This window comes from Lytechinus pictus, chromosome 3, assembly GCF_037042905.1.
Source record: "Lytechinus pictus isolate F3 Inbred chromosome 3, Lp3.0, whole genome shotgun sequence".
NCBI classification, from domain to species: Eukaryota; Metazoa; Echinodermata; class Echinoidea; order Temnopleuroida; family Toxopneustidae; genus Lytechinus; species Lytechinus pictus.
In genome coordinates this window covers 25,967,487-25,979,349 of record NC_087247.1, presented here as the reverse complement: position 1 = coordinate 25,979,349, position 11,863 = coordinate 25,967,487, and the positions used below count along the sequence as shown (strand labels likewise).

At 38.8% G+C, this 11,863-nt stretch overlaps 1 protein-coding gene across 1 annotated transcript; it reads left to right on the top strand.

Moving 5' to 3' along the window:
* Positions 1 to 10,006: 10,006 nt before the first annotated feature.
* Positions 10,007 to 11,863, top strand: LOC129255747 (kelch-like protein 12). The gene is made up of 3 exons (XM_054894076.2): positions 10,007 to 10,430; positions 10,860 to 11,080; positions 11,440 to 11,863. The coding sequence occupies exons 1-3, from the start codon at positions 10,288 to 10,290 to the stop codon at positions 11,625 to 11,627; spliced, it is 552 nt and encodes a 183-aa protein (XP_054750051.2). The 5' UTR covers positions 10,007 to 10,287; the 3' UTR covers positions 11,628 to 11,863.

The window sequence follows — 11,863 nt, the reverse complement described above, 5'->3', positions numbered from 1 at the left end:
TTTACATATTTTGACATTCATTTTTTCCTATTTATTGATATGGATACCAGGGCTGGGAGCAGATCATGCATGGAATTGTCAGATATTTTATCCGACAAGTCCTGTTTTGTCCGACAGTTTCCATGGTACCAGTCCTTCTCAGCAAATCCATACCAAGGAAAGTTTTGAGATCTGACAACTTGTCGGATGAAAAAAATATGATTATTGCTCGTAATCTGAGTGAACGATTCACAAAATATCTGGTTCCAAATTAAAGATGAGATCTCACTCTTTAGTGTCAAAATTTATTCTGCAGTTCAGGGGCTTGTCTAGTGACTGTTACTTCGGGGTGTTGATTTTGAGCACTTTAGGTGCTGATAACTTCACGTGTCAATACTAGCACCCAAGGTGCATACCGTTTTTAACACATTGAATTATAGTCATTATACGAGTTCATAACTGCTGAATTTAATACGTTTTTACTTTAAATTGTACAGGTGCGAGGATGGGGCTTAATCAACATGACCCACATAAGTTTAGGTTATGTTAACATACCAAAAAAGAACTTTTTCTTGCTTACTGGGTTTGCTCTACATCAGTTAGAACCACATGTCTGGGCGGCATAAGCGCGCTGTGGGAATAGTATTACATATAGAAATCGAAATAAAATCGGAATTCTTTGGTTTAATGAATGTTGAATTGAATTGAACTGAATTATATATTAAGACAATCTTATAGTGAACTAATCTCTACCACATTAATGCTTATATGTTATTTTCATCGCTCGCTGTGCGCTCTAATATATGCCGGTTGTTCTGGAAATTCAACAAAATGAGGTGACCAAACTTGATACATCATGACAATGTTGATGAAAAAAAGAGTAATGACAAGAAGGTACAGAAAACTTTTACAAGTCAAGTGACACACTTATGTGAGTTACAATCTGTCCCCAGCAGGTGACCCATCTTATGATTTATATGAGTCAAATTAAAGTGAGTCAAAACATATTTAATTTGCCTTCATGTGTCCCGCGACACATTTTTATGACACAAATAATTTGTAATACACATATAGGTTTGTCATTGTGATATCTGTAAGCGAGCCATGTAAAACATAAGAGTGTCATAGGACACACAGTGTCTGTTCATTACATCATTCGACTCACTTATGTATGCAATTTGACTAAGTGTAGTGTGTCATTTGACTCTCACTTATTTTACAGGGGGTCAGCTGGAGGACAAGCTGAGTCATTTGACCTAGACAGTTTTTGTGTATGGGGGAAATACAATTTTTTCAGAGTTAGATTAGCGAAAATTGATATTTCAGAATATAATTATGTCACCATCAGTCAGTGTAAGACATTTTGTCAGTGAACAAGTACTACCAGAAGGAAAGTGAAATTTCCTCACTCGCTGTTCTCGCTCGCTTCGTCAAAGCAATTCTGACATTTTAGATTACATTTCGTTGTTCTAAGTGTGTAACCAACCGGTCTCGTTGACCCTTGAACTCGTAATTCTCGCTCTCATAGACCGTAGGTCAGACCGTTGTCTTTTTTTTTTACCAAGAGCTTCAATCATAAACTACATGGCAAGTAAAGCGCTCTCAAAAATAAATCCTTCAATACATAGGATTCCCCCATTTATCAAATTTCTTTGTGGTTACGTCAGAGAATTGTGGAATTAGCAATTGTGACGTTTTTTGGTTCATTGCGATATGTCATGTTCCTGTTTGAAAATACGCATCGAATACATGGGACGTCAATACGTCACAATGGCTCATTCTACAATTCTCTGACGTAACTATTATAATTATAATCAGCGCAAGCACAACGCGCTCCCCCATAATGCGCGTGCGCGTTATTTCTACACCGTACACCATGCAGCGCATCAAGTCACGTGTACAGACAGAGGATAAAATATAAATAACAACAAAAACTGCAACAGTTTTTAAGATGTAGGCTACAGCATAGAAATAAAACAAAAATCATGAAACATTTTTAGAATTTTTAAGAGGTGAGATATTGCTAGATATGAGTGATCACTTTGACTCTTCTTTAGAGGATCGTACAAACGGAGAAGAATATTGGAGCGCAGCCGAGGAATTCTGCTCATGCCAACGTGATGGTTACAGAAACAACCAGTCTCTTTGCACGTGCAATGGAGAGGGTGATGATCATGATGAAAGGGATGAGAGTGAGGAATATGAATACTTCTGTATTTGTATCCCAACACATCCAAGGGAATCTCCTGATTCTGGAGATGACTTATTAAACACGGGAACGCAGTATGATTCGCAGGTATGTTTGATAACAGTTCAAGGGCACTGCGTAACCTGGGGCAACTTACCATACTGTAACGAATGAAAACCGGAAGATCCCTTTTTTTTAAGTCGCCCTTCATTTTCATTATGATGTGGCTATATTAATTGTAGGATGTGGGTGGTGTCATGACACTTTAAAATTTTGAAGCCTTCTTTTTTTTGTTTTTGGATTAGGGCCTACACTACAAAGATGAATTTGCTGCGGTTGGACACCCGCAGCAACTTTTTTAGTAGAACAGTGCTCCAATCTTGGAATAGTTTGCCTGCCGGCAACACTAGTAATGTCCTCCAGCATCAACCCATTTAAATACGGATAAGATTCTTTTTGGTCTAGCAAACATTTTGAAATTTTCTGACATCCACTGTACTTTTTTATACTTTTAATTATGCATCAAGTGTTTACGACCAGGAGATCTACAAGACTACCTACACTCCCGTAGGCCCTACATGTGATGGTGAATCCAATAGTAGTAATCATCTTTAATTTTGTTCTCTATTATTGTCTAACACTTTGTATACCCAGTTGTTATGTGTCCGGACAGGTTGTGTGTCCGGACAATTGATTTTATTATTATTATTATTATTACTTATCATTTGTACTGCGCTTTTCCCATTAGGCCCAAAGCGCTTATGATGGGGTGTCCAAACTTCGCGCACTTTTCAAAAATATTCATCAGGCTGATTTTTTTTCACAAAATATTCATAATTCATACAAAAAGAATTCAAGAAATAGTTACCACATTGACGGCAAGATCGTAAAGTATAAAATCATGGACGAAAATGTGAAGTAGGTCAAGGGCTTTTGCCGGTATCGCGATCTCAAAATTCTATTCCGATCGGCGAATGCGCGCTGTGCTGGAAAACCGTTCAGAAAAAGTGTGACCTAACTTCGCGGACCAAAGTTTTTGTGGAGATTTAAACAGAAACTCAAGCTGAAAAAGTGAAAAATTTATATCAGATTGATGGCAAAATGCTATAGAATCGGTTAGTACCATATTTAACTCACATTTTTGATGATTTATGCTTGCAAAATGGTGATATCATGATGCTTGTTGAGAATATCAGATTTCTTCAAAACGGGCGCTAACGGCGACAAATTTGCCGATCTTTTGCCAATATTTTCATGAATACTGAACTCATCCTAAAGAAACATACACCAAAGGGTAATTTTAGGTCGCTTTTCACGTTGGTGATGTCAGATTTTAAGGATATTGGCTAGTTTTTTAGATAATGACCGTCCGCGAAGTATGGACACGCGCGAAGTTTGGACTCACTGCCATACAATGAATTAACTAAATGTAATATTTTAAAAACTACAAAGTACGAAAGAGATGAGTTTTTGAAAATTGCTAAACAGCCATTCGGAAAAGTGAGCAAGCAAAGTTTATTAATAAATGGTACAAAGTGTTAGAGAACAAAACTGAAGAAGAACTATTGAATACAATCTTTTTTGTGCAATTAGTAATCTTAAAATAAAAAAGGCTCCGAAATTGTAACGTTTCCGGACACCCCACCCCCATCCTACTGAAATTGATGAAACTTCGCTTGCTAATTTTTCCAAATGGCTGGTCAAAATTGTTTGTCCGGACACACAACAATAAATGATATTTAAGAGAATGAAAGAGGAAAAATAATAAATTGAATTCCAATAGCAAGTAAGATAGATCTACTGTTCTTTTGGGTGAATCACCTTTTCATTTCTCTTCAGGAAAGAGACGCTATCGTTATGCTTCGTTTCTCATTTCCATTGTCTGCTATCATTTCAAAACATCTAATCTAGGTTTCGTTTATTTTCAAACTACCAGCTTTCATTTGGATCTGGGGATGATAAAGTTGATTCAGAGAATGTCCAAAGTTCCAAACACGATGAAGTGTCAGTAATACAAGGAATATCTCAAACTCGTGCCTCAATCAAGAAAGCGGAAGGGGATTCGCAGACAACTCGAGAAAACAACAATGTAGTAAATACCAAATCCGTTGGACTTGTCCTGGGGAATCGACAATTGGCCTCAGTAACAGGTTCGGCTCGCACGAGTGTAACTGATCATGATAACAATTCTGAAATCCTTGACAATCGTGGAGATAGCATCCCATTGGAATCAGATTATCAAGAAAGTGATCATGATAAAACAGCAGAAAAGATGTTTGGAGTCCATGAAGATTCGCCACGCCGTGTCTGTAAACATAACAAACGTCTTGATCGAGTCAAAATGAAGACAAAATTTCTTTCTCACAAGCACAAAAAATCAACAAGGGAAAGAGATAACAAAGACCAGGGAACGCGTTTTGATCATAGAAAGGACAATGTTAATGAATCCTCGACTGACCAAAGTGGTACGGAAATCTCCAATCCGCGGGAAGATCTACCAACAAACCAGTCGAGAGATGAGAGCGAACTACTACGTGAGTCTATGGCCTCGATGAGCCTAAGTGCTCAAGAGAATCGAATTGAGCCCAACCCCTATCAATTAACAAAGAAACCGGACGATCTGATGATATTAGTGAAGTCCAACGTTCCGGTGTCTACATCAATAGAAGAAATGAATGCCAATGTATCTGTTTCTATTCATCGACATAAAGATAAAATAAATAATGAAGCCGTTAGCGAAGAAAAAGACAAAGAAATCAATTTTGATCAAGAAAACCGAGCACAATTGCTTTCCCAACGGCACAAAAACAATCATGACACAGACGCAGAGGGAAAAGAGGAAGGACTTTGTGATCGCTGCTCAAAACATCAATACAAACCTTGCTTTGAGCAAAGGGGTAATATTCGGAAAGAAGAACTGGAAACGCCGAAAGATACACCAATTGAACATACAAAAAATGGTGACACCAGTGGAGACCAATTATATCACCAGCATGAGCAAGCACCTCTGGTAGAGACGGAAGGCTCAGAAAAAGCATTCACACAAATCCCGAAAAACAGGCAAGGCGATAAAATGAAATCAGTACAGTTTTCTGTTCTAGGACTGTCTCATTTGAAAGCTGGTAGAGTAAAGGCTGCAGTGAATCCTACGTCTGCTACTCGGGATTTCATTTCTGCTCGAGTTGATGAACTTGAAGGAGAAAGCATTCCTGAAGACGCAGATGGAAAGGAAAGACGCCTGGATGGTGAAAATTGCGAAACATTTGATTCTTCAATATATCCACTGGATTCAGTACGTGAAGGAAATACTGGATACGTACAAAGAAAATATATAGAAGAAAATCTGCATACAAATAATTCGAGAAATAGTGGTGACGAAAAACAGAGCTATAGTGGTGACGAAAAACAGAGCTATAGTTTTATCGAAGGAACAATTCAAACTTTTGTAGGTGAATTAGATGAAGAAAGACACACACGGTCTAGCCAAACAAATACAGAGAACGCAACTGTCAAGAGAATAGACAAAATAGTTGAAAACAAAACACAAGATGGTGTTCGATTTTTTGAATATATAAATGCGTCTTACTGTGATGGAAAAGCTGGCGACATTTCCAAAAGAGATTCTTTACAGAAGGGTTTGAAAACAAACTCAACGAATTATTGCGAGGCGACGGAGACCGACCTTTCTGTGAAACCGAAACGTATTTCCAGTGTTCAGTCAGATAGTCCGAATACACTACAGACTGTCGATGAATTTCCGTCAAATCAATCGCTGACTTACATTCTGTCTTCTCCTAGTAAAGCAAGGACACCTCAGAAGAACACTACAAAGAAATACGACACTTTGAATGGAAACATTTTAATGCAAACAAAACATGTTTCCAGTGATAAGTCGGATAACACTAAAGCACTTCAGAAAGACACCATTAATGAATATTCATCAAATCAACCACAAACTAAGAATCAAGACAATCGGCCTTCTCCGATGTTTGGAGTTGAAAAGCTTGAGTTGGAAGAGACTAAAAATGAACATGACGAGGAAAAAAGAAGCAACATCTCGATTGAAACGAAAAATACCCCTTACGCTAAGTCATATAACCAGAACACATTTACGAAAAAGACTGTTGATGAATGTCCTTCTGATCAATCACGAACCTCGAAGCAGCATTCTCCTATATCTAAAGTTGAGAAATTTGAGACGGATGGTGAAAAGAAGTTAACATATGATAATACCGTTGAGGGAAGAGGATTCCAACATTTTGCATCTCTGCAGAAAACCTATCGAAATCAAGGTCTTTGCAAAAGTTCTTCACCGATAGAACTACAAACCCATTTAAGAGAGGGTGACGAAAGTAACGCCCAACATACAATGCGAGAAGCACAAACTACGGAAGGAGAATTTGGTAGCAAATCTCACAACTCTCACTCAAGATATCCGAAAGGTGCTGAGAAAGTCAATGTCAGACGTCCACAAAGAAGTAATTCGCATCAGAAAGATGAACCAACACCCTTAGGAAATGATTACAGCAGTGCGCCATCAAATCGTTCAAACCAAAATTGTCAAAGAATGCTAGATGACACTGATTCTTTATCTGATAAATATCATCCAGGGATCATAGATGATCTGATGACACCAGTAGGACATTCAGATCAGGAGGTTGGAGAGACGGGCAACACCAACGTAGACACCGATTTCACGACCAAAGCTTCGTTCTCCATTTGTGACAACACGAAACTGTCCGAAGGGTCACAAAAGAAGCATTTCTACGACATGTGGTTGAAAGGCAAGTTTTGCGACGTCAATATAGTCGTCGATGATCACACTTTTCTGGCCCATCGAGTTGTTTTGGCGGCCAACAGTAAATACTTCGAAAAATTCTTTCTCAACACTTCTAAGACCGATAGTGATTTGCAGAGTGTCTTTATTTCAGACATGTCTGCGGACGTATTCCGTGACATACTTGGTTACATGTATACAGGTGATCTTGAAATTCAATTCAGTCATGTTTCTCAGCTTCTGAGAGGATCACTGTTTCTTTCGATCAATAATCTTACGAATGCACTTCAGTCATTTCTCCTGAACACATGGAAAGGTGAATGCATCGGAGCTTTCTGCTTGGCACAAACTGCAGGTCTGCATGATCTTCACAAGGGAATTATGTCTTACATTCGAACCCACTTCTTCGAGGTGTCCTTGTCAGAAAATTTCTCCCTGTGTCCTGTTGAACATGCATCATGCATCTTGTCAGATGACAAACTATGTATAAACGGGGAAATTGATATCTTGCATGCCGTCTTATTGTGGCTGAAACACCATAAGAGGGACGTTAGCTCAAATTTAAGGCTGCTAAGACATGTAAAGTTTGAGTACATATCCCTTAAAAAACTTGAAAGCATCGAGAAGAGCCACCTTAACTCAATCTCTAATGAATCGACGAGGCGATATATTCAAGATGCCAAAAAGCGAGCATCTTGTTTGGACGTCGATCAGCTCCACTTCGATCCTCCAATCATTAGACAACGCATAGCAGAAATATTAGGCTGCCGCTCGGTGACAAGACTCGACTCTGAATCAATCACTGACCATCCTTCTAAGATATCTGATGAAGAGAAAAGCATCGGTTCACCAAAAGAAAGACGGGTTTCTTCTCATTCCCGAAGTGATTGGTCGGTTCCAGAAACTATCATCGCTAACAATACCGATCGTTTCTCTCAGACGCCTGACAAGGAGGGACAAATCAGTTCATCAAAGGCAGAGCAGTCTTCGTCTCATTCTCGAAGTGATTGGTCTCTCTCTTCAATCCCAAGTTCACCTGCATTAAGCAAATCATCGCAGTCCCTGAACACGAAACCTGAGAAATTTCCATCATACCACGAAATCGACACAACCTCAATCCAGGTCAAATCATCTCAAGATGAATCAGTGTCCCCGTATGCGTCAAATGACGATCTTGGAAAGAGTATCAGTCATGAATCTGCAGAGGACGAAACAGGCATTCAGATAGTACGTTCAGGTGGGATCTCGAGAACATGGAAGGAGGATTCTGTGCACAGTGACATTGAGAAGCTTGAGCGCAGGCGTACCAAGAGATGGGAAGAATGGACAACATTTGCAGAATTACCTGTAGCCATGCATCATCATACAGCCTGCTACATACACAACTCCATTTATATTGCAGGCGAGTACCATCCTGATCATCCACATTTGGGGGCTGTTTCATAAAGATGTTCGTAAGTTAAGAGTGACTTTAAGAACGACTGGTAATCCTTTTCTTGTGGTAAATGATATTCACCATTCACCAGTCGTTCTTAACTTACGAACAGCTTTATGAAACACCCACCAGATACAGCAATGATCACAATACTTTTGCTTTTAGTATTTAAAATAGGGGGAGGTTATTTTCCGACAGATTTGTTCTGCGTTCAAAAACAAATGACGTAGCTACGTACGAAAGTCATAGGAACTCATCAACATCATATCTACTGAAAAGAACAGAGGCCTTACATTAATTACTTACATTCGCAAATCATGAATGCAGGAGACCATTGACATTATCTATTTGCTTGAAATCGATGGCGACCTGAAGGGTGGTCAAGTTAATGAGGAAAGACGAGATATTTACCAATAAACCGGGACCACTATTTCATGTACTAAGTCATGTATGTTCAAGTTCAAGGTCTCTGTGTGTGATCATGAATCACTGACGTTCAAACAAGATACTGCTCTTTATGTTTTTTCAAGCTTTATTTCCTTTAGAAGACTTAATTATATTGTCATGAATGTACTTGGATTGCATTTGTCACTGAATATATCATACAGGCGGTCATGTCCAGTTGCCGTGTGATGCAAGCAGTAACCACTTCCAACCCAGTCGTCTCTTTCACGTGTACGACCTGCTGAAAGCGAAGTGGTTTCGCCTAGCTGACCTTGAACAGGCTCGTGTCTTTCATCAAATGGTGGCTCTCTTCGGGCAGATTTATGTGATCGGTGGTCAAGGGAGTGACGGAGGGTAAGACAAAGTCTAAACTCTAATATTTTTTTGCAGGCTACCCGCAGTTGTTTCTCTGGCCCCGAACTAACTTACCCCAGAAAGTTATATTACCATGGTGTAGGAATTGTGATATACCATCTTTACTTGTTCATATTTGTGAAGCTTCAGACATATTACTTCGCATAGGCCTTATCATATTTCATTGTTTACAATCTACAAAAAATGCGAAAGAATGAGGCCAGCACCTCTATAAATTGAATTTTATTTTGAAGGCAGGTTGCGCTTTAAAATATTCACTTTTCACCTGATTGAGGTTGCAATTGTACTAAGAAATTAAATAGGCATTGACCTATGTATTTGGCATGAGTTTCCATGACGCTGGTTGTATTACTCACTGGGTAAACGTGCTACAGAAGAAACGTGAAGCTGATTTTGATAACAAATCAAAAACTGGATGGCATTCCCTGACAAATGGCAGGATTCCTCACATTACTCGTGGCCATTTTTTGTCTTACTATTATACATCAAGATATTTTTATTTAATAATTTTCATTCTGCCTTTTCTCTTAAAGGTTTGTATCGTGACTTAAGGCAGAGGGGGCAGAGAAGGCTATATATATATATATATATATATATATATATATATATATACATATATATACATGTACATGTAAATGAAATAAAAATAAGCCTCGTTTTATTGCAAAGTGTATATTTTAAAGAAAATCCATACAAGTTTAGGCCTTCATAACTTTATTTAGAAAATGCTTCGCTCCCACTCTTGCGAGTTGCAGCTTTAGGTTAAAAAATTAACCCATTCCTACCCCCCACCCCCACCCCCCACCCCAATGAATATGGGAAGATAAGAATGTTTATCACAGCGGAAAGTACATGCTCAAAGTTCACGAATTATTTCTGCCTCAGAATACCACTACACTTTAAAAGTAATATCGCCCTAAAGCTTATGAATTGTGACCTTCTATCAACAGAGCCTTGGCGGCTGTCGATAGGTACTCGCCATATACGGACAGTTGGCGCCAGGTGGCACCACTGAGTTTCCCGCGCTATGCAACGGCCGCTGCCGCCTACAACTTCCACCTGTGGGTTGCCGGTGGTGCTTCGAATGATATGACGGCTCAGTATGCTGACCGTGATGGCAGTTACCAACATTCCAACGATGAAAAAGGCGCCAATGCCTACGATGGCTTCTACAAGAGTGCCAGCACATTTCTGACAGGTGTTGTCGAGTGTTATTCGCCGCATGACAACAGGTACGTAGTTTAACTAGTGAACTAAAATCTACAACAGTGTATTTGCTGTGGGTTATGATTGTCTAAACATCAAAGTCCTGCATAATTAACAAAATAATAAGTAGATGAGTTTTGACCGTCTTGGTTTTGAAACAAGTGTATTAATGGCTTCTTAACATACATGTATATAAACACGCCAATAATGCCACTCACCCCAATGACGTCAGTCAACAATTAGGTTTTAGAAGAAAAAAAAAATCGGCTTTTAAAAGGTCGAAATTAGGTCAATGTAAATGATTATGAATTTCACCATGTAATTTTGTAATACAATGTGGGAGTATATTAATACCCCAGATTATCCAACTCACACACACACTTCTACTTCCTTCGATCCCTCCATGACACACATAAATAACCTTACTACAATCCTAACTTGTCCCCTATTTGAAGCTGGGCAAAAGTCAGCGGACTGCCAACACCAAGATGCCATGCTTCTCTTTTGCGGATCAACAAAAATCTCTTTCTCGTCGGCGGCTTCAGTTGTATACGTCACTTCCCGAATGACGATAGTTCCACATCTTCTGTAGATGTGTATGACGACGTCAAAGAATCGTGGCGTTCCGTAACGGAAGTTGAAGAGGGAAACTACGGAGCCAATACCGTGGCTGTTGGTAAGTAGCTTAAAAAGTCATATTTGCGTATAATGACGAATCTTTGATATTTCCGTTTTTAGTTGTTAAAATGTTATTTTGCGAACTAACTATTGAGGTGAATGGAAAGTAATAGATGATATTTATCATGGCCATTGAGCCATGGCAAATATCAATATCTCCCGTTTTATCTTTGTTCTGATGACTGATAAATCTAAATTGACTTCAATAAATAATATCTTAAAAGATAAAATTGATTTGATGAACAAAAAAAAACCTTTACCATTTTATGAGCTTGGGCCTCTAATATTCCAAATATCCATTTTAATTCATGAACAAACTTGCATGGGATTGTGTGGTAATCTTCTGTATATTTTCAGGATCCAAAATAGTCATTCTTGGGAAACCTGGCCCTTTCTTGGAATCAAGTGGTGACGTCATATCAATCTTCGACACGTCGACAGATAAGTGGGAAATGCGGCGGAGTTTGCTGCTAGAGGCTCGAGTTGGTCATGCGTGTTGCCCCATTCCTGTATCAACACATTCCCCATTGCGACGAGCATTATAAAATGGTCCAAGTTTGTCGTAAAGTGAGGAAAAGTACAAGAAAAAAAAGGTGTATTGATGTTATGTGTTCCTTTGACTGAAATGCAATCTTAAAAATATGACATAAAGTCAAATCAAAAGTGAAACAGCGAGCACGTTCTGAGGCATATTGCAACAGAGCAAAAACACCATCAATCATTTTGGGTAACAATACCATGTAAAGTGAAACAAATCATGAAAATAAAATGGCATATGATC